The sequence below is a fragment of the Staurois parvus genome, unplaced genomic scaffold (genome assembly GCF_062004578.1).
Source record: "Staurois parvus isolate SC_StPar_1 unplaced genomic scaffold, SC_StPar_1.0 ptg000220l, whole genome shotgun sequence".
Lineage (NCBI taxonomy): Eukaryota > Metazoa > Chordata > Amphibia > Anura > Ranidae > Staurois > Staurois parvus.
Genome location: NW_028318016.1, coordinates 957901 through 982401, shown reverse-complemented (window position 1 = coordinate 982401; position 24501 = coordinate 957901). Strand labels below are relative to the sequence as shown.

At 41.6% G+C, this 24501-nt stretch overlaps 1 protein-coding gene across 2 annotated transcripts in view; it reads left to right on the top strand.

Annotated features, from left to right (window-relative positions):
• The window catches only part of RAD51C (RAD51 paralog C), a 100264-nt gene that overhangs the window by 3519 nt on the left and 72244 nt on the right, over positions 1–24501 (top strand). For both annotated transcript variants that reach the window (XM_089679186.1, XM_089679185.1), the window contains exons 2-4: positions 3649–3880; positions 4939–5105; positions 17946–18079. In XM_089679186.1, coding sequence (XP_089535312.1) covers positions 3649–3880; positions 4939–5105; positions 17946–18079 — 533 coding nt within the window. The remainder of the gene's footprint in view (positions 1–3648; positions 3881–4938; positions 5106–17945; positions 18080–24501) is intronic.

Here is a 24501-nt window from a genome sequence, read left to right as displayed (position 1 = left end):
TTTCCCAAAAGGTGAACTTAACCTTTGACCTCTTATATATACATTTGAATGGGTCACATACAGTGGGCGTTACTGCCTGCTGAACACTACAGTGAAGATAACTGTTGCCACCCTGTGATGTAAAGCATCACTGTTTGCAGTAAATATAAACCCCCTTGGCTGCATTTGCCGTTTAAGGGGGAGCGGTTGGGGGGGCAGCAAAATCGTCACATTTTCACCCCTCTCCAAACAACCAACCACGTGGAAATGAGGCCTAAGAGACAAACAGCTTCCTGATGATACACAACAGTACATACACATTTGAAGATCCTGCAGCCTCTGGGATTTGTGATATGAGTATCCATGGAGGCTGCGTCTTCAGAAGCAGTGCAGGGACTTCTCTGCGTGTCACGGGGCATGGGAGTCCATTCAAATTAATGGGCTCTCTTGCCCACGCAAAACTCAGCCCGCACGGCTGCATATATGTGAACTGAGGCTTAGGGACTGGTAAACTGCAATATATTACATTTTTGGGTTTAATAACACTTTAAAGAAAAATATATTTATGAATGTAAAGTGGAACTTCACCCAAGCGGAGGTTCCGGTTCTTTGTATCTCCCCCCCCCCCCCCTTCACTGCCACATTTGGAACTTTTGGGGGGGGTGCCTGGTTTTGACAGGTACCCGCTTCCACTTTGACGGTCAGATGTGCCGCAGTGATCTGAGCCGCAAGTTGGGTGCCCCCCTCTACAGCCTTTTTGGACACTTCACAGGTCTCAGAAGACTGTGGAACCATTTACAATGCACAGCAGGAAACCGGTTTTTCCTTACTTAAGATGCCAGTGCCTGCATCTGAAGCCAATTGAAGAATCGGCTCAGGTGAGAACATCACTGGATCCTTGGACAGGTAAGTCTCCTTATATTAAAAGTCAGCATCTATATTATTTGTAGCTGCTGACTTTTAATTTTTTGGGGGGATCCTGGAGCTCCTCTTTAAAGTGGTTGTAAACTCAATGCAGCAAATCCACAGCAACAAGAATGCCACAGTATAATGCAGGGATATGCTAGAGCATCATATCAGTGCTGAGGAAATACAATGATGTAAATATGCTACATTGATCAGTGTGCTGTGAATAGGATTTACACTGCGTACATGAGTGACGTAATGGACAGAGGGAGTGGGCGATAATTCCTGAACGGGGCATCTTGAAAAGTTTAAAGACCGACATGTAAGTTGGATTTTACTGATTGAAATTGTGCTGACTTGTCCTCTAGAGTTTTCTAATGCTTTAAAGGAAATGTATTGGGGTATAAAAAAAAAACTGCTTGGAGTAGAGAGTGAACACTGTCAGTCACTGTTCTCTGCTCTGCCCCAGCAGCTTTCACTAGAGTATCGGGCTGGAGAGGGGGTGGGAGCAGCTAGCTCCAGCTGGAGAGGGGGTGGGAGCAGCTGGGTGGAACCCGACAATATGGTCGTGGTCCTTCTAGAGCCTGGATTGGCACTGTGATGTGACAGCAGGCTATAGCTGGCCATAAACTGACTCTGGGTTACAGAAGGGACCGTGGCATTATTTGAAGATTGGACTGGGCATTACGCAGGTCTCTTCACCAGTGGGTTGCACAGAGGCCATCAAGTGACGTCCTGTATTGCCAGACATCATGCAGTGGAGTTTGGTTGTGCCACCATCCAGAGGTTTGGTGAGCAGGTGTATGCCCAACAATCCTCCATGTATAGACACTGCATGCAGACAACTTTAACTCCGAAATTGCTGTTGAGGAGTACTGTCTGCTAATCTCTTTCATCCAGTTGTTATTATTGCACAGTGACAAATCTGTGCCTCACCATAAGCAGGCTGGAATTAAGGAACACACTCACCGTTGATACTCCCCTGTCCAAAGGGAATCCATGTGTGGGGAGGCTGCTGACTGTATATTATTATTGCTGAATAACTGCTTAGTCATTTAAAGGAGAAACCTCTACTCAAAGTCAATATATTTTGTTTATTTCCAGTGGCATCAGGGCATAGAGGGAGATGACTAACCAAGGGTCTCCTCTTACCCCTGGGATCAAAGACCTACTGAAGATCTGACTGTGTCTCAATAGAAATAGTTATAAATCTGTGGGAGACTGATCTCTGTAACCAGAGAGTATATTTGTGGGTCTGTTTTCTTATTGACTTAATATATCCAGTAAATTATTTTCTAAAATTCAAATATCTGTGTTGGTGTCTGCATTGACTCATCTAATCTGGAGTGCCAGAGGGGTAGAGATTGTTCTTGGGGTTGAGGCAAAGCAACAGGGGACCCAAACATTTATGTGGCTCCTTTGGGGGTAGCACAACACTTGTTATACTCACTGTGAACTTAAGGGGTTAATCCTCTGCATTGTGTAAAAAGGATGTTTGATAATGTCTTCTCTGATCCTCCTCTTCTTGTACTGTCCATCTCCTGATAGAACAGACCCTTGGAGGCAAGCTGCACATGCTCAGTTTAGTGTGTATTGCTAGAGAAGTTTTATGCATGTGGTTAGCACAGGGCCAATCAACACTGTCCAAACAGAGGGTCAGGGGTCCTGCAGCCTCATAGAACAGTGAGAGGAGAATTAAAACTCCTGCAAGCTTTAACCAGTGCTCTGCTGGACACTGATAGAAGTCACAAAACTGCTATATACTGCTGATGAGAAAAGGTATTTAACAGTTTATATTTACTAAAATAATTGCATTTTTATATTCTGTGTACTGTGGGAGACCAGATATAGTGAATGCAGGGTCCTGGGTTTAGTACCACTTTAAGAGAGTAGGTAGACTGGAACCGGGTGACAACGCAGGCAGAGGCTGGATGCAGCTGGAACTTGCAGCAGGAGTCAGGACGTAGTCTAAGGTCAGGATCAGGTTAACAGCAGGAGGTAACAAATCAGCACACTGCAAGCATGGTCAGGATCAGGCTGACAGCAGGAGGCATCAAATGGGAAGACAGTAAGCAAGGTCAGGAGAGCAAGCAAGGATCAGCAACAGCAGAGAGAGATTCAGAAACAGGAGGCAAGCTGGGTGAATATAAGAACCACAGAGTCAGTTCAAGGTCAAGGAAATAAGGTTAGTGACACCAGTGGTGTTGTATTTAAACACTCAAATGCGTAGTGTAGACCCTAAGTGCCTGGGTTCCATACTACACGGTAAGCTTGCACTGATTCTTGTGCATAGTGAAAGACTTGACCCTCCTGACAGGCTAATTCTTACATCTTTGTTTGTTTTTTTTAAATATAAAATATTTTTATAAAATATTGCCAACCTCTCATGACTTGGTATATAGCAACAAGTACCCATTGTGTGTCTCATGATTTCCCAACTTGGGCAATGGTTCTGTTTTGTTGTCCTCAAATAACCTTAGAAAGTGTAGCTGTGAGCCATTAAAGGAGCATTCCTAGGACACAGCTGTATCAAAAATTATCCCATGCCAGTGAACAATATGAAGACAATACAGTTGTAATAGAACAATATAAATGAAAGTATAGTATCTACAGTACTGATTATTCCACTTTCCTTTAATACAGTATTAGATGTGTTGTAAAGATAGGGTTTTGCTTGTCTGCTGTGTCCTGATACTGAAATGACTGTATGATCTATCCACTTACTGGTTCCAAACTAGCAATTATTTTTGTTTTGGCCAACAGAAGCCGGAATATCCGAAGAAGCTGCTCAGGAAGCACTGCAGATTTTGCAAGGACAAGGCAATGATTCACAGATACTAAAGCATACCGCTTTGGAATTGCTTGAGCAGGAGCAAGCTCAGGGATGTATCATCACGTTTTGCTCAGCCTTGGATGAAATCCTTGGGGGAGGAGTGCCACTGGGAAAGATCACTGAGATTTGTGGCCCCCCTGGTGTGGGAAAGACACAGTTATGGTAAAGGAGCTTGATATGTCACATTGGTTCCATACTCTAGAGCAGGGGTGTCAAACTGGTGGCCCCCCAGGTGTTATTATTATTATACAGGATTTATATAGTGCCAACAGTTTGCTCAGCGCTTTACAATATAAAAGGAGACAATACAGCAACAATACAGTTCAATACAAGAGGGTTAGGAGGGCCCTGCTCCTTGGAGTTGAGGAACTGCAAGTCCCGTGAGGCATTGCAAGGCTGACAGTTACAAACATTACTCCCACAGGCAGAGGCATGATGGTACTTTTAGTTCCGCAACAGCTGGAGGGCTGCCAGTTTGACACCCCTGCTCTAGAGAGTGTGCAATGTATGTGTTCTATGTGTAGGGGCTTATTTATAAGACAGAGACTAATTGCCACATCAAATCACAACACATTCAGTGGTAAATCCAGGTCTCAAGGTTTACCACACTTACAATACGTACGTATTGCTTCAAGGTCACCATATAAATAAATCTGCTGGACAAATGTGGACAGAGCTGAGCTCCTCAAAGGATTTGTCTGCTCCAGCGTACAAAATTCCAGAGTCGTTGTGTTCAACTAAAAAAAAACTAGTGCATGGCTGCTCAAGTGCTAAAAGTCATGCCGTGTGTGTGCTTGAATGGAAGTACCTGTTCGTTAATTGTTGAAAAATAACCAATGTTCCCCCACATTTTAAGTTATGACCTGCATTTTTCTACATAACAACAACACCAGTCACTGCTAGGTCAAATAGAAAACAATTGCATACACTAAGGGCTACTTCACACAGGTGTCAAAGAAGTGGTAAAAACAGGTCAGCATTTTTTTAATGCCTCCCAAGCACCCACCTAAATTCTAACATTGTATTCTCTTCCACCATGGATCGCTTTTCAGAGGGCTGTAGTGACTTCCAACACATGTGAAAGAGCCCTAATACTGTTATGTTTTATTTGATACTGTGATATCCAGCTTGTTTCAATATACTGTATCTAACTGTGGTGTGGTGTCATATTTTCCTTTTGTTTAAATTCCCCCTTCTGATCTCCAGTTGTTATTCTACAGTATGCAGCTGGCAGTAGATGTACAGATACCAGAGTGCTTTGGAGGCAATGATGGTGAAACGGTTTATTTTGATACTGAAAGTAGCTTCAGAGTGGAAAGACTGGTGGAAATTGCAAATGCTTGTGTTCTGCACTGTAGTCTTATTACTCAAGCCCACCAAGAAGAAGGTGTGTATGTAATTTAATTAGCTTATGTTTTGTTTCAGTGTTCGCTGATTTTTTTTTTTTACGTATATCTTTATTTAAATTTTGCAATATAAAAAATATAACAACCCAAAATACATCACATTCACAAGTACATAAATCTTTTACAACATCTTATCCCCTCCCCCAAATACCCCTGTCTAGATCAAGTTAACTAAATACTTACTCCCCTTATATGTTATCTATCTATATCTGTCCCCATCCCTCTCACAGGCCTCTCTCTCACTTTCAGGTTTTCTATCAGGCTCTCCAGATTTTTTCCCCCCTAAGCCCCAGACCAGTTCCGAGTATCTTTTAGATGTTTTAAAATCTAACCAACTGCTCCACATTTTCCTAAATTCTTCCATATTGTCCTCCAAATGACACAACTCCTCCATCCTGAAAATATTAAGCAAATCCAATCAGATAAAACGAGCACTGGATAAACCTATAAAAAGGAGCAGCTAGTATGAAAAGGTAAAAGCCTCAAACCCTCTCATTAATAATAAAATAAAACTCATGCAGCGCTAAAAGTATGATAAAACACATAAAATCTTAAATTATAAATTATGATACCAATATAACAAAATTAAAAAATATGAAAGTGACCAAGTTCAATGACCTTATCTGTTATAGTGACATAAATAGATGATAAGATATAACATTCGCAAAAATTTAAGGTGCCAGAAATCAATACATGCACTATGGCATATGGTGAAGTGCAAATATACGCACTATAAACATATGGTGAAGTATAGATGTGATAAGAACGTTCCCAATTGGCGTTTCCAGGTGCATATGTGATTAATCTCTGATTAGTGTAGATCTGTGATGGTGAAAGATAAAATAAATGGCCGTAGATTGCACTCACCAGAGATTGCAAATGAATGCGCATTTGAGTATTAAGGACCAACTCCTGGTCATCAGCATCAGGTTGCTTAAAACATCAGGTCATCTGGTGGGCATCAGGGGGGCAGACAGCACACCATCAGGTAGTATTCGGCACCGAGGATGGATTAGCCACCAGGGGAATCACACTAGTAACTGCAGTCAGGTCACAATGGGTATCCTTGTGAAAAAGACTCACCAGAAGTGAGCCAAAACAAAAAGACTTCCCATAGTGTAGTAACTTTTAATTTATTCAAGGTTAAAATGAAAAGATGAAATAAACTCACAATGGATAAATGATGTCCAAATAGTAACAATCTGGTAGTCTGATGTCCATAAGAAAGTGTACCAAGCATACTGTGTCAATGAGGCAGGCTTCCTGACATGTTTCGTGCACAAGCACTTTTTCAAAGTCCTTTTGTTTTGGCTCACTTCTGGTGAGTCTTTTCCACAAGGATACCCATTGTGACCTGACTGAAGTTACTAGTGTGATTCCCCTGGTGGCTAATCCATCCTCGGTGCCGAATACTACCTGATGGTGTGCTGTTTGCCCCCCTGATGCCCACCAGATGACCTGATGTTTTAAGTAACCTGATGCTGATGACCAGGAGTTGGTCCTTAATACTCAAATGCGCATTCATTTGCGCTCTATGGTGAGTGCAATCTACGGCCATTTATTTTATCTTTCACCATCACAGATCTACACTAACCAGAGACTAATCACATATGCACCTGGAAACGCCAAGTGGGGACGTTCTTATCACATCTATACTTCACCATATGTTTATAGTGCTTATATTTGCACTTCACTATACGCCATAGTGCGTGTATTGATTTCTGGCACCTTAAATTTTTGCAGATATTATATCTTGTCATCTATTTATGTCACTATAATAGATAAGGTCATTGAACTTGGTCGCTTTCATATTTTTAAACCTTTGCGGATATTATAGCTTGTCATCTTATATTATTTATTTATGTCACTATAACAGATAAGGTCATTGAACTTGGTCACTTTCATATTTTTTAATTTTGTTATATTGCTTTCATATACTTTATAATTTACGTTTTTATGTGTTTTATCACACTTTTAGCGCTGCATGAGTTTGATTATCCTGAAAATATTATCCACTCTATTTAACCAATCATTTATTCTTGGTGGTTCTGGGGCTTGCCAAAATTTTGGAATTGGGCCCTTAGCTGAACTGATTAAACGATATAGTACCCTGTTTTTATACGGTTTGCCTACAGGCTAGGAGTAAAATAAACACATCCACGGGTCCTTTTGTATAGTGATCATCCTGATTTCCTGCATACAGTGAATTATTTCCTTCCAAAAATCCTGTATGTTCGGTCAATCCCACCATATATTATTATTATACAGGATTTATATAGCGCCGACAGTTTGCGCAGCCCTTTACAAAATGAAGGTAGACATTACAGTTACAGTACCTTTCAGTATAGACGGAATATATGTGCCATTGTACCCTTTTTCCCACAACCTCTCCAACATAAAGGTGAAACATGCACTTGCTGTTTATGTGCCACACTCTGTGTAATATACCATCTCGTCAAACATTTGTAATTCATTTCTACTGTGCTCATATGTCACCTCATGTGTTAATTTAAATATTTTATTCCTTTCAATTCTGTTCCAAACTCCTTTTCCCATTTTTCAAAGAACCCAGGAGGATCAACTCCCTCCATATCTATCAGGATTTTATATACCCTGAAGGTGGCTTGTTTCGGAACTGTATTTACATTCAATAGTTTTTCAAATGGGTACATATCCTCCGAGGTCCTCAGTGGTTGAGGCAGCGATGAAACAATGTGTCCCAATTGTCCATACCGCCACTCATCTAATATAAAAAATAAATAATTTTTTCCCTTTAACTCTTGGTATGTGTGAAATCTCCCCTTATGCAAGATATCTTTCAAACATACATTTTTATCTTTAATCCATTTACCAGAGATTATATCCTTCCCTGGGGGTAAATACTCCCTACCTGCCAAAGGAGTCAGAACGGAATTGTATTAGCATCCTTTCTGGTTATATATTCTATCCCACACACTTAACATCTTTTTTGTCAGAGGACTAATATTCTCATCTAGTGTACGAAATTTATGTGGTATCCATACAGTCTTCCCTAACTGTGCATTACTTAGTGTTCCTTTCCCTTGTGAATTAAATGTCCAATCTGCTGTTCATGATAATAGGACCGCAAAATAATATTGCCTAAATTTAGGCAACCCAAGTCCCCCATGCCTTTTAACCTTACACAATACTTCATAACTGATTCTCTGTTTCTTATTTGCCCATATAAACCTGAGTATCAACTTCTTTATTATCCGAAAAAAAGACCCTGGCAGGTTTATTGGAAGCATGTGAAACTTTTAAAGAATTTGTACAACTATCACCACCTTTACCAGGTTTATACGACCTATCCAAGAAGCTCCTCCAACACACCGTTTAATTCATTTATTAAGGGGATGTAATTTGCCTGTTATAATTTTTTAGTGAAGAAGTTAATTTTATCCCCAGATAACCTATTTCCTTTTCCTTCCATGTGAAAGGAAACTCTTTTTGAAGACCTCGACCGCCGCTGACGGACCGTTATAAAACCCTTTTATCCACTTCAACATTTTGGGCCCTAATCTTAAGACTTCTAACGTATCGAACATAAACCCCCAGTCAACCCTGTCAAAAGCCTTCTTGGCATCTATCGACAGAAATAATGTCAGCTGTTTCTCTCTCTTTACTTGTAGGAGGAACAATGATCTCAGACCATTGTCCCGCCCCTCTCTTCCAGGGATAAATCCTACCTGATACGAATGTATCCATACCGGCATCTGCTCCTTCAGTCTAGTTGCCAAACCTTCGCATACAATTTTGTATCCACATTTAATAAGGATATGGGTCTATAGCAGGGCTTGAAAAAGCCGCTCGCCAAATGCGAGGAGAAATTCTCTAGCGGCGAGCACACATGATGGAGTGGCTGCATTTCAAGCCTCATTGTGAAGCTGAGTTCCGGTTTCCGGCTTCTTCGGCACCGCCACTGAGGGGACAGGTGCAGGAGAGGTCCGCTCTCCTCTGCTGAGAGGAGACACTCTCTCCACCGCTGCGGGGGACTGAAGGAGTAAGTACTGTATACATGTCATATCACTATAATGGAGTACAGGGGAGCTGGGATATACATTACTCAGTAATGTATATCCCAGCTCCCCTGTACTCCATTATAGTGATATGACATGTATACAGTAATGTATATCCCAGCTCCCCTGTACTCCATTATAGTGATATGACATGTATACAGTAATCATTACTGTATACATGTTATATCACTATAATGGAGTACAGGGGAGCTGGGATATACATTACTGTATACAGTTTTATATTTTGGACTTGTTATTCTAAAGAAAAATGTAATTTCATAAGCTTTAAGGGGGCGTGGTTGGGGGCAGACCTGGGCACGGTTGGGTGGGGCAACTGGTGGAGAGTTAGGTTTGTGCCTGGCTAGTAGGTCTAGACTCGAAATTGTAAGCCCTGGTCTATAGCTAGCACACTGTGAGCTATCCTTGCCTTCTTTGCGTATGATAGTTATATGTCCTTGCAGTGATTCTTCCCTCATTTGCGTCCCCTCTCCTATTGCATTCATGTAACCACACTTTTTTGGGACCAGATCTCTAAATTTTTAAAAATAACCCACAGTATATCCTTCCGAACCGGGGCTCTTTCCTGGGGCCGTGTTCTTTAAGGCCAAACTGATTTACTACGGGGTAATAGTTCTCTGTAGGGCCTCTAGTTTTTTGTTTTTTTTGCTATTCTTGGCATCTCCATCTCCTTTAAGTATTTATGCCTTTTTCTCTTCTTAACGTCTTCCATATCTTTTTGATTTCTAGGGCTCACATCATAGAGCCTACTATAATATTCTTGAAACCTATTAGCGATATCAGTAGTGGAGTACTCCAAGTCTTCTTTACCAGTTTGAATTTTGTCTATAATATTTTTGGATTTCTTTTCCTTTACCCTCCTCATTAGATGTTTTCTAGGTCTATTCCCCCACTATCTTTCTTTTGATACCTTATTAAATATCTTCCTCAGTTCTTGTTCCGTAAGATCTTTTAATTATTCTCTTTTAAGGATTATCTTCTGATATATATCCATATATCCAACCTCCTTAGTCTCGTTAAACTAAAAAAATTGCTACATTTCCTGCCTTATCTTTTTTTCTATTTCAGGATCTTGTGTAAGCGTCTCATTTATTCAAGTAGTTATTTTGTCCTGCTCCACTCCAACCCGAAGTCTCATTGTGACAGGAGCATGATCTGAGATAGACATGATGTCTATATTGGAGCTAACCAGCAATTCCAATTGTCTATGCTCGATCAATATATAATCCAGTCTTGAGTACTTTCTGTGTACTGAAGAGAAGAAGGTGTAGTCTCCTTCTCTTGGATGTGTTACTCTCCAAGAGTCGGTCAATTGACCTTGATGTAGTATTTTCTTCAGTAGGTTTAATTTTCTACTATCCTCTTGGCGTACCAGATGACGTATCCAAATGCGTATCCAAACACAAATTAAAATCTCCTGCCACAACCAGATTACCCCTTTTTATATTCCGAGATTTTTCTCAATGTGCCCTCCAAGAATGTTACCGGATTTTTATTTGGACAGTTGATATTAGTTAATGTATATTCAATTCCTTGTTATTTTCCCTTCAGGAATAGAAACCGACCCTCAGGGTCCTCCAATCTCCCCTCCAAGGTGAAGCTGACATTTTTGAGAACCCAATTGCTACGCCTTTAGCCCTTTTAACTGGGTAATCAGCATAATACCATGTTGGATAATACTTTGAATATAACTTAACGTTTATATCATAAGTGGTGTGTCTCTTGTATAAACACTACATCTATGGAATGTTGGTATATTTCCTTCTTCCCCCTACCCGTTGTGGCCTACATATTGCCCTGGAATCTGTCATGGGTAATTTCCACTAGTGATTCCTAATTTGGGGTGAGACTCCGCACACACGTCCACTCCAATCCCTAGTTTGTGACATTAGTTAGATTGGAGTTTGACAGCATGTTCGACCTCCGGGCAGCCCGCCCGAACAAACATTTTCTTTACCCCACTGTCCCTCCCCACCATTGTCACACCTAGGCAGGGAGGGACAGAGGAGAGGGAAATCATGGCACAACCGGGAGAGGTCCGGTAGGCACTGGAGGGAGGAAAAAAAGAAGAGGAAAAATGGGGAGGGGAGAGAAACAGCATCCCCCAATCCAAACTATACCTAGGGACTCTCCTCCCCACTTATCCCCAAACCTCCTCCAATTTGATTTTCTGGGCTTTTCTCCTGAAGGGGCATGTAGTTTTTAATTGTAGTAGCCTTCACATTCGGTTGGGGGGTTTTTAAGCCCCCTCCTTTAGTTGATTTGCCCTTCATTCCTAATTCAGCTCTCCTGTTATCTTATTGTCTTGGGCTTCCTGTAACTGTCAGCTAAGTAATCACCTGGGCGTCACCGCACTGGGTTCTCTGTTTTAGTGCAATAGAGTCGTCCCCCGGGGTAAGCCCCTTTTTCTTTTGCTTCTAATGATTTTTGCCACCCCTATTCTGTTGATCTGGGTACCAGAATGGGTTAAACAGTTCCACCATCAGTCTAAGAGAGCCTCCTCGGAATAATCCTCTATCACTCTGACAATAGTCCTTTGTCACCCCCACACACTCAGAAGCATTTAAATTTAATATGTTGCCTAATCATCAGATATAACAGCAAACTGAAAGTCCTGCCATTGCCTACAGCAACTCACCAACACCCTCCGCACCATCCGCTCAGGACCGATCAGTCTCTGTTCACTTCTTAACTCCCGGCAAACTTCTGAGTGCACCTGTGGGGGAAATCTGTGCATTGCTGGTGGTCTGGGGGGTCTCTAGAACTCGTATATTTAATGTCTCATCCCAGGGGGGTGTCTTTCCAGAGCTCAATATATTCTTCAACCATAGAGCTCTCTGCTTTCCCGGACCTTTAAGACTCCCCTACTGACAGGGAGGTCCTCTATCGGCAGGGTTACCAAATCTCCTCCTCCTCCTGCTCCAGGACTGACGATCACAGAGCGCTGGCCGAGACCTGGTGATTAAAATCCCCAGCTGCCAGTAGCTTCTTTTTATATTCTTCATCTCATTACTAGATGGGAGTATTTTTTTAAGGCCTTTAATGGATCTTCTGAAAGGAATATTGAATCTTATCCTGGGGTGGATTGTCAGCTTCATCATCTTCACCACTGATCCCTATTTTGGGCTACGTTTATTGACCGGTGTGTTTCGGTCAGAACATCTGGTAAGGGGCTTATTCATTCAGGTGCCTTGGTGATGATGGATCGTGCCGAACTGCTCTTTGTGCAATTTACCCAAACCTTTTTTGATTATTGGGACTTTGATTATTTATTGTGAAATGGATTATTGCTGCGTTTTTCATTGCTTAGAATTTGTATATTGCCTTTTATGCAAACAGATTTTTTATTTTTATCTTTTTAAGGTTTGCGTTTTGTTTATTTATCCAAGCGCAGGTTTGGTTTTTTTCTATATACATAGTGCAAGCCAGTTTCTCTGGCACTTTGCTCTAAACTGAAAAGTCACCATTTAAAGACAATCAGTGACTGAAAATGTTCAGGCTTTTTTTATTACCATAAAAACCTGCCAACAAAAATTTTCAAAAATAGAGCTAAGTAGTGGTGTATTTTCTCTGTATGGAATCTATTTAACATTAGACTACCATCAGCACATAGAACTTTCCATGGTATACAATGAAGTAGAAATGAGGTAGAGTAACACAATACAGTGAAGAGCCATGTGCCCTACTCCTTAGGGCAGAACTAAACTCTCTCCATCAGCATAAACTATTTTAATCCTTGTGCTGCTAGCCTTAGTAAAAAGATAGGAAGGTATATTCTATGTACTTGTTTTAAACATTATTCTTGCATTTCTTCGGTTGTTTCCTGGTTTTTGGCCTCAGCCAAAATGTTACCAAACATCCCAGGAGTCTTCTTGAGCTTTTTTTATTCTTTCATTCGGAGGAAGGGCTTTTTCAGCTAAGCACACCCTTCTGCTGGCATGCCTGCACTAAGGAAAGATGAATTCCAGGAGGTAAATGCTACATGAATCATCTGCCCTTAGTCAAGATGGCCATGAGTGAAGATGCTAGGGAGTGTTTTTCCAAAGTGATTTCTCAACAAAATAATACATGAATGAATGGGAGTTTGCTTTCAATATTAAAAATTAATTAAATAGTGTTTTTCGGTTTGTGATGCTCGGATACAGTTAAGTTTCAATTTAAATTGGGGGAAAAAAAAAGCTTATCACTATCCATTTTTAAAAATATTCCTTCCACCTCCTCCTAATTATCCTGCCTAACCTGTATAAAAGATTTGTGCACTTGCCTATTTTAATCTGGTTCGGTCCTATGATGCCGCAGCTCCAGCTCCCCCATATCAGCTGCAAGGGAGAGGAGAGAGCGCCAACAATGGCTGAGCCAAAGGAGCCTTTGGGGGAGATTTACTAAAACTTGTGCACTCAGAATCTGGTGCAGCTGTGCATGGTAGACATTAAGCTTCTAACTTCAGCTTGTTCAATTAGGCTTTGACAATAAAGCCTGGAAACTGACAGGTTTCTATGCAGAGCTGTACCAGATTTTGCACCATGCAGTTTTAGTAAATAACATCCTATGTGTGATGTCATGGCTCCCGGAATTCCCTGCTGTTGTCGAACTCTCTCTGAGCCTAAGCTGCAGCATTATGTGACTGAACTGGAGTGGGTTAAAAATAGGTAAGTACACCCATTTTTTTTATGCAGTTTATATAGTATATCACAAAACAATAGTGCAGCTCTAGGATAAATTAATGTGTATGTGCAATACAATAGTTCAATGCAAATATATCAAACTCTTATGTGTCACCACAAATTGAAAAAATAAAACAAAGGAATCCTTGAATCTAAAAACTGTGAATTCAATGGTTCTTCGATTATGAGAGAAATGGCAGATGTGGATATCAAATGCCACCAAACTTCTTAATGATAAACCACACAGCACCTCGGTGTACAACAGAAGGAGGCTTACCAGAATTCTATGACCCCCAATTAAAGCAGTAATAAACGGCAACCTTTTTTAAAAGAAAAACCTACATATGCATACTAGCACATTATGTGACGCTTCCCTTAAAACAAAGCCCTCCAGGGGGTGTGCTGCCACGTCTGACAGGGATTCCTTCTTCACCCGGTCCTTCTTCCAGTTTTCCCGGGCTCTGGCGGCTTGAATGGCCGAGCTGTGATGACATCACTCCTAAGCATGTGTGTGGGAGTGACTTTTTATGGCACACAGCTCTGAATAAACCTACACGTTCCTTCAGAGCACATGTGCCAATGCCAAACACAGGTAAATATCTCCTAAACAGTGCTTACCGGTAGGTACAAGTACAAAAACTGATTTTACTATCACTTTAAGAGTGGTCAACCAGCACTTTTGTATCAATCCAAGACATCCAGCTTTCCTTAAAACCACATGTTAAACGATGGTACTTCTTTATTACATTAGATCGCTGTGCATATATACTTAGTTGGACATAGTATCATGAAAAAAGAAAGACAGGCTCTCCATAGTTTTATCCAGATTAAAATACCAATTTAATGTGGTAAATGCACTTACAATGAAAAGATGACAACCAGGCACTTCATTTAATATAAACAACATGTTCCAGAACCCTAGATGGCTGCAGCAGGATCGCGTATAGGCAGTGGAGTGTGTTCCGTCTCTGCCCTACTAATTTCATCAAAGTTGACGTTGTCAGGAGCATGGAACACACGCTGCCACGCTTCCCTTTTATACAGAACACCACAAGAAGGAAGATCTCCTAATTAGAGTACACAGGGCAGAGATTGATGGCCATGCATAAATATTGCAGTGCTAAACACATTCACTGCTGCCTCATGAATGGTACTATGGCAGTGGTCGGCAAGCCGCGGCTCGCGAGCCACATGCGGCTCTTTACACACTTTAATGCGGCTCTTGTGTGCCGGGCGCCCGCTCCCCTCCCTCCTCTCGGGCGGCAGGGACTCTGCAGCGTGATCCAAAAAAAAAACAGCCAGGGCAGCGCGCTCAAATGCAGTGATTGGCCAGTCTCGCTGCCACTCACATCCTGATAGCCAGTGATTGGCTGTCAGGATGTGTGTAGGCGGAGCAGCGTGATGAACGTGAGAGGAGCTAGGCTCCTCTCACAGTCCGCCCTGAAGACCGGAACGGCGCGGGAACACGGCGAGAGGAACGCGCGGAGCAAAGGTAAGTGAATTGACACAGGGGGGACTTTGGCTTACTACTTGCTACTTACTTACTACTACTATATTAGGGATGAATTAATATGGGGGATGAATTACTATAGGGGGGATGAATTACTAGGGGGGATGAATTACTATGGGGGATGAATTACTATGGGGGATGAATTACCATATGGGGGATGAATTACCATATGGGGGATGAATTGCCATATGGGGGATGAATTACTATATGGGGGATGAATTACTATATGGGGGATGAATTACTATGGGGGATGAATTACTATAAAAACTTATTGAAACTAAGAACAGTGTACCATCCTATATATTTTCAGTTTTAAAAATGTGGCTCTCAAAATAAATTTCAATCGTGGTTTTGGCGAGATTTGGCTCAGTTGAAAAAAAAGGTTGCCCACCACTGTACTATGGCAACATAAGTGTTGACAACTTCTATAATGCACCATCTTGTGGTCAAAAGTAAAATCTACTACAAAAAGTAAAAAAATCAGCGCAAACAAATTATCAACATAATATCCTTCGTATGTTATGAAAAAATTTATTTAAAACAAGAAATGTATTACACAAATATTAAAATATATTTTTGGACAGATATTCCCTAAAACTTTTTGGAAATATGTTACCACATATTTCTGTATATAAATATTACCAAATAGAAGATCTACAAAATCATTATGTAAAAACTATACAAGCCCCTGAAATTTAACTGACAAAAAAAGGAAACGCTGAACCAGAGGTCAAGAAAGGGGGACAAATCCAGAAATAAAAAATTAATGTTAAATATAAAATATTAAAAAGTCATATTTTATCACTTTTGTATGTAGTTGCTGCAAGAATATCATGCTATATTGTAAATCTATAAGATTTATAGGCAATAGAAAATGTTTCTGTTGCCTATTACACTTCCTAATAAATCAAATGTAATGATAGTAAATGCGTACACCATATACAGTGGCAAAAATAATTATTTGATCCCCTGCAGATTTTTATAAGTTTGCCCACTTACAAAGAAATGAAGGGTCTATAATTTTTATCATAGGTGTACCTTTCAATTAAAGAGACAGAATAGAAACCAAAAATCAAGAAAAACTCATGATACAAAAGTTTTAAATTGAGCTGCAGTTCAGTGAGTAAAATAAGTATTTGATCCCCAAGCAAAACAGACTTGGTACTTAGTGGAGAAAACCATGTTGGCAAGCACAACATGTAAGATGGTAAGATGTTTCTTGTAGTTGGTTACCAGGTTTGCACACATCTCAGGAGGGATTTTGGTCCACTCTTCTTTACAGATCGTCTCTAAATCTTCAAGGTTTTGGCAACCAGAAGTTTCAGCTCCCTCCAGACATTTTCTATAGGATTGAGGACTGGAGACTGGATAGGCCATTCCATGACCTTTATGCCACTCCTTTATTGCCTTGGCAGTATGTTTTGGGTCATTGTCTTCCTGGAAGACCCATCCACAACCCATCTTCAGTGTTCTGGCTGAGGGAAGAAGGTTCTCATCCAAGTTTTTTCAATACATGGCCCTGTCCATGGGCCCCTCAATGAGGCAAAGTCAGCCAGTAATTTAAGCAGAGAAACAGCCCCAAAGCATAATGTTTCCACCTCCATGCATGACTGTAGGGATGGTGTTTTTAGGGTCATAGTTAGCATTTTTATTCCTCCAAACACGTCGAGTCGAGTTAATGCCAAAAGATAAATTTTGGTCTCATCTGACCACATCACTTTCTCCCAATCCTTCTCTGAATCATTTAGATGTTAATTGGCTAAGTTCAGACTGGCCTGTACATGTGCCCTCTTGAGGAGGGGGACCTTGCGGGTGCTGCAGATTTCAATTCATGGCAGCGTATTGTGTTACCAATGGTTTGTTTGGTGACTGTGGTCCCAACTGCCTTGAGATCATTCACAAGCTCCTCCCGTGTAGTTCTGGGCTGATCACTTTTTCTCATGATCATCCTTACCCCATGAGGCGAAATATTGCATGAAGCTCCAGACCAAGGGCGATTTTGATGGTTATTTTGTATTTCTTCCAATTGCAAATAATCACTTCAACAGTTGCCTCCTTCTCACCTAGCTTTTTGCTGATGGTCTTGTAGCCTATTCCAGTCTCTACAATCTTGTCCCTGACGTCTTTGAATGCTCCTTGGTCTTGCCCATGGTGATGAGGTTTGAATGGAAGAAAGAGATTCTGTGGACAGGTGTCCTTTATACACATAACGAGTTCTCATTAGGAGCACCTTCTTAAATTGACAGGACTAATCTGTTTACCACATGAGCAGATAGCCAGAATTATTGTTGGTTGGTGGGGGATCAAATACTTATTTTACTCACAGAACTGCAACTCAATGTGTAACATTTGTATCCTGTGTTTTTTCTGGTTTTTCGGTTGATATTCTGTCTCTATCATTTCAAATACACCTGTGATAAAAATTATAGACCCTTCATTTCTTTGTAAGTGAGCAAACTTACAAAAATCTGCAGGGGATCAAAAAATAATTTTCACCACTGTATACACACATGCTTATTATCAGTGGAGTAATATTTTATTCAGTTTTGTCCTAAATAATGCTTTTTTTGTTTTTTATCATGTTTTTTTCAGGTCACAGACTAGCTATGCAAAGATTTACTGTAAATAACATCCTTTCACAGATTTATTACTTTTGTTGTCAAGACTACATTGAACTACTTGCCCATATACATACCCTGCCTGACTTCCTAGCACAGCACGTAAAGGTTAGTATGTTTGGTTTTTTTATTTTAATCAAGTATACTAAAATATTCTCTCTACATTACAATCAGAAGAAAAAATAAGCACACCCCATGGTAGTTGACTTTGTCACCAGGCAGACATTAGACCTTCATTCAACAGTGCTCAGATAAGGTTAATAAAAACTCAAGGAAAACTTGTCTTTTCAATTAATTTTTTTCAACAAAAGTTTAAATAGATGTAATGTGTGTTGTGGAAAAAGTAAGTACACTCTTGTCATCAGAAGCTGACATTGCCCTCTGTAACAGAATTTTTTGACCACTTCCCCATTCAAAATTCCTTCACTTGCAAGATGTTTGTGCGTTTCCATGCATGAACGTTTCAAAATCTCTCTAAAAATTTCAGAGGTAATCAAATCAGGGCTTTGAGTGAGAGCATTCCATAAACTTAACATTCTTCTTTTTGAGGCATTCCTGGATGGATTTGATAGTGTGCTTTGGATCATTTTCTTTCTGAAAGACTCCTTTCCAGTTCAACTTCAACTTTTGGACAGATAGCCTCATGTTCTCATCAAGTACACTGATATGATGCAGATTGTGTAGTTGGTTTGCTGGGTGCAAGCTGCTCAGGCACTGAATTACCAATGCAACCTTGAATAATAACAGTTTCACCACCATGTTTCACAGTTGTTACAAGGTTCTCCTGAAATACTGTCTATGGTTTGCAGGAATATTCAGGGTATAATGTTTCCAATAATACAAATTTGCATTTTTGTTAATCAAGATCATATCACCTTTGTAGGCATTATTTCAAGCAAGATCCATTATTGCCTGTTCAGATGTGTTGCAGAAGTCAACAAATTCTATGGGGTGTACTTACCTTTTTCACGTGATTGCATATCCTGAAGCAACTGCATGAAAACCAATGCAAAGAAATGGCGTCAGTGTAGTTTTCGCCTCAGTTTAGAAGACTATAAATGATGATAAACAATATAAAGGATCAGTACAGCCAGAACAATATTTTGGTTTTAGTTGCTTGATGAGTTTTGTTCTGCACTAGCAAAATTTGTTTCTCTTGTTGGCTAGCTGCCTGCTGTAAATATTAAAAGACCCCTACAGTTAATTTTATTTTAAAATACATCAGTCCTATATGAACACACACAGTATTTGAAAGTCCCCGTTGGAGGCAAGCTCACCCAGCAGGTAAACTTCAGACAATGGAGACTTCCTGGCTGCAATGCAGATCTCCTCACTGCAGACAGCAAAACTGCATCAACCCATTGATGGGTAGATCACATCCCTTTGTTGCAGATCCCCGCTAGTCCGCTAGCTGGCTGGAAAACAGGACATAACATGTCTTAGGTTAGGTTCACACATTGCGGGAACAGGAGTGTATGCAAATTGCATGCATTCGTGCTGCCAAAATGCTCTGCTCTTTAGTAGATGCGCAGGGGTGCCATTAATTCTTAATGGCACCCCCAGGTATTTGAAAACCAGCACATTTTCTGGTGGTAAAAACCACATGGTGCCACAGCAACATGCAGTTCCATGCGGGTGCGTTTTGGAAAAAGGGTGTGGGACCTGTTTCCTTTGTTTCCCACAGGTACAGCAGACCATTCAAATGTCCAGGTTTCTCAGCAGATCCTGACCATATGCTCAGGATCTTTTCAGAGCCTGGTCCAGCTCTTACATCAGCCGACAGCAGGCTTTTGCCCGCTGATGGCTGAAAACGGGTCACAGGAGTGCAAAATGAACTGCATACTCCTGTGATCCATAGAAGTACAGCCAAAAAGGCTATATGTCTCATTTTAATATCTCTCTGATAGTCTCTGCCAAGTTGTGGTCTCTTCAGGTAGGTTTCTGATATGTAAGTTGTTGCAGCAAACCCTTTTTTTCTTGACCCTCCATTTTAAACATTTGGGATCTAAGAATGGTGCTACACTATATTGTAATATATACAAATGTATTGGGACGCCTGTCTTTACACACACGTGAATTGTAATGGCATCCACGTCTTGGCACGTAGGGTTCAATATTGAGCTGGCCCACCCTTTGCAGCTCTTCTGGGAAGGCTGTCCACAAGATTTAGGAGTGTGTCTGTGGGAATGTATGACCATTCTTCTAGAAGCACATTTGTGAGGTCAGGCACTGATGTCTGACAAGAAGGCCTGGCTCACAGTCTCCACTCTTTATGGACCTTGCTTTGTGCACTGGTGCGCAGTCATGTTGGAACAGGAAGGGGTCATCCCCAAACTGTTCCCACAAAGGTGGGAGCATGAAATTGTCCAAAATGGGGCCAAGTCTAACCCCTGAAAGACAAACCCAACATGATAATCCCCCCTCCACCAAACTTTACACTTGGCACAGTACAGTCAGACAAGTACTGATTCCATGGCAACCGACAAACCCAGACACGTCCATCAGATTGCCAGACAGAGAAGTGTGATTCACTCCAGAGAACACGTCTCCACTGCTCCAGAGTCCAGTGGTGGCATGCTTTACACCACTGCATCCAACGCTTTGCATTGCACTAGGTGGTGTAAGGCTTGGATACAGCTGCTCAGCCATTGAAACTCATTCCATGAAGCTCTCTATGCACTGTTGTGCTAATCTGAAGGCCACATGAAGTTTGGAGGTCTTTAGCTATTGACTCTGCAGACAGTTGGCGACTTCTGAGCATGCACTGACCCCACTATGTCATTTTATGTGGCCTACCACTTCATGGCTGAGTTGCTGTTCCCAGTTGCTTCCACTTTGTTATAATACCACTTACAGTTGACCATGGAATATTTAGTAGCAAGGAAATTTCATGGATGGACTTATTGCACAGGTGGCAACCTATCACAGTACCATGCTTGAATTCACTGAGGTCCTGAGAGCGACCCATTCTTTCACAAATGTTTGTAGAAGCAGTCTGCATGCCTAAGTGCTTGATTTTATGCACCTGTGGTCATGGAGGTGATTGGAACACCGGAATCCAATGATTTGGAGGGGTGTCCCAATACGTTTGACAATATAGTGTATGTTTGTTTTTGTTGCAACTGTTGAATCAGCTGGGCCTGTGAGGCTTAAAGTGTTACTAAAGCAAAACTTTTTTTTTTTTCATTTTTGGATAGAGAGAGGGAGGCTTATAACCCCTGTTAGTTTTTTTTTTTTGGAGTATCTGTGTTCTGTTGGGGAGATTTCCCTTTACTTCCTGTTCTATAGCCAAAAGAGGAAGTGAGGGAATTCCGAGCTGCCACCAGAACTAGTGTCCCTTTTGGAAGATTTCCCTTCTATTACTATTTTGATGTCAACCCAAAATTTGGAATTTTCATTTACTTTCATTTTCAATAACCATAAACAGGACAAATAGAGAGGATGAATCTCCCTAATGGGGGCACAGGCAGCAATAAAAACCTAATATGTGTTCTAATCCCTCTCCACCATAATCAAAACTGTAAAAAATAGTTTTGCCTTTAGTGATACTTTAAATGGTTTCTTCAATCTTCTATTCCAGATATTAGGTGTTTCAGGTTGCTTCTCAGGATGATACTTGTGATTTCAGTCTGGATGTTAGGTGTTTTGCTAGTCCCTCAAAATGGTTAGGGTACAGGTAAATGGCTGCTGTAGCATACATCCTCCTCCCTTGAGTCTGACCCATGTGTAGACTCCACCTCCGCAACATCGCCAAAATCCGCACGTTCCTAACCCCAGAAACCACTAAATAGCTCATCCACTCCCTCATCGTATCACGACTCGACTACTGCAACTCCCTCCTCACTGGCCTGCCTCGCCGCTGGCTATCCCCGCTTCAGTCGATCCTGAATACGGCTGCCAGACTCATTCACCTATCCAACCGCTCCGTTTCCGCCACCCCCCTCTGCCAATCCCTCCACTGGTTTCCGATTGCGCAACGGATCAAATTTAAAATTCTAACACTGACGTACAAAGCTGTCCACCATACTGCCCCGAACTACATCACCGACCTAATATCCAAGTACCACCCAGCATGCACACTCCGCTCCTCACAAGACCTCCTTCTCTCTAGTTCCCTGGTCTCCTCCTCCCATGCCCGCCTCCAGGACTTCTCCAGGGTGTCACCCATCCTCTGGAACTCCCCCAACCCATCAGATTATCACCTACTCTCCTCTCCTTTAGGCGCACCCTGAAAACCCATCTCTTCAGGGAAGCCTACCCCCTGCTAACTTGACCGACCTCCTCCACTCTTCCTACCACTCCATCCCCCACAGCTATCTCCTCCTGTGCCCCTATCCCCTACCTCCTAGATTGTAAGCTCGAAATAGCAGGGCCCTCAATCCCCTCATGTTTTGCATTGTATTGGTATTGTTCTGTCACATGTTCTGTCCCCCTTTGTAATGTACAGCACTGAGCGAACTATCGGCGCTTTATAAATACTGTATAATAATAATAATAATGTGTTAGGCAGTGTGGACTTCTGTCTCCTGTTTCTGGGCTGCCAGAAAGTGCTCCGTACAGAAAATGCCCTAAGCTGCTCACCAGTCTTCAGCCCTCTGCATGGGGTCAGACTATGCTGTGATTGGGATGGCAGAGGGTAGCCTTCTTTCATGCTTTTCCCTCATGTTATTTACAGTTGCTACAGGATACGAATTGGGTTGTAGTAGCAATTGGGTTGGGTTGTAGCAGTACTGACAGCTTTTGTGTTGTAGAGGACCAGATGTCAAAATGGATGTGCTCAGTACTAGCATCCTAGCATCTCTCATCATCAAGGCATAACCACAACACCCTTTACCCCCCAAAAGAGGCTCAACTATTCCCTAATCTATGTAAGATGAAAAGAAAATGTTTTTGGCTTTAGATATACTTTGATAGAAAAATAAGAGGATTGCCACTGAGGTATAGAGATGATGCATGTTGTCTTAAACCCCTTGAATCTGTGCATTTGATGCTTGTAAAGATGTGTTCTCCCTACAGGGGCTATCGATATGGCACCAACACTGCACTTCCGTTCATGGAAAATGCAGGGTCTACATTTAGCTATCCTCGGTGAGCATTGCATATTGTGAAGAATAGGAATACACAGATGCAAATGTTATCCTCTGTGTTGCACACTTTGCTGACCTACTTTGTGCATTATATTTGCATCAACATGAGGGATGATGTGTCTATACAGATGCATCTTTAATCAGTATGCACTATACTAATATTTCAGGTCTTCTCTGACAGGTACTGGGTATATGTCTCTTTAAATGCTTAGGCAAACTTTTCCGTTTTTCATGCTGTGCAGTTTTGATGCAGTACATTTTACATTTCTATGGAAGTCGTGTTTTGCTGGAATCCGCAGCAGCAAACAGGATTTTTTTTTTTAAGAGAAACATTAGAGGCTGTGCCCTAAAAAGGCAAAAGAGGAAAACAAATCATCAACAGCATTGTTTGTGGTCTCACTGCAGCTGATCTTTTCTGCGTTACTGAATTATTCCTTGTTTTGCATTTGTGTCTGTGTGGAGGCGGCATCTTGGTAGAGGAGTCTTCCTCATGTCAAAGCCTGCAGCAAGAAGAATAATGACCAGAATAATAGTGAAAGCCTGTCGAGGTTAAAGAGGAGCTCCAGTCTCCCCCCAAAAAATAAGTCATCAGCTACAAATCCTTTTAATATGACACTTGCCTGTCCAGGGATCTGGTGCTATCCTCACCCGAGCCGATTCTTCAGTCAACTTCAGGCTCAGGCGCTGCCATCTTCGGTAGTGAAAACCGGCAGTGATGCATTCTAGCTTCACAGCCGGTTTCCTACTATGCATGCATGAGCCATGCTGCTTTCTGTGAATGGCCCTGCAGTCTTCTGGGACCTGTGATGTGTCCCAAAAGGCTGCAGGGGGAAGAACGAGGGGCTGAACAGCACTGCGATGACCTAACCGGAAGTGGGAACAGGTACCTGTCAAAACTAGGTACCCACTCCCCCCACAAAGTGCCAAATGTTGCAGTGTAGTTGGGCAAGATGCCTCCATCAGGATTGTCTACAAGGACTTGAGGTGAACTCTAGAAAAAGACTTCACTGAGGCATCTCACTGACCTGAGGAAATTCAACGTTCAGAGGAGTTGCCTGCCCACCTGCCACCTCTGTAGTAATTTGTCACAGCTTTATTGGCAGTTTGAGCGCACAAGTAATTAACATTGTTTTAATAAGTTATGCCCTCAAGTATAATTTTCGGCCAGTTTAATACCTGTCTGGCACGGATTGTAAGGACAGGCCTCTTAGATATGTCAGGCTACGGTTTGTGTGTGCTCATAGTTAGGGATGCGGCGAAAATAGTGTTATCGACATTTTGTTGATAGGAAAAAAGGTGCCAATAATGGCTGCCAAAAAACGTGCGATTTTGCCGCGATTTTACCACGTTTAGGGTGCGTTTTCCGTAGGTCATGTCACTAAAATAAAACCTCAAAACACGTGTGTGTGTGTGTGTGTGTGTGTGTGTGTTTGATGGGCTTTC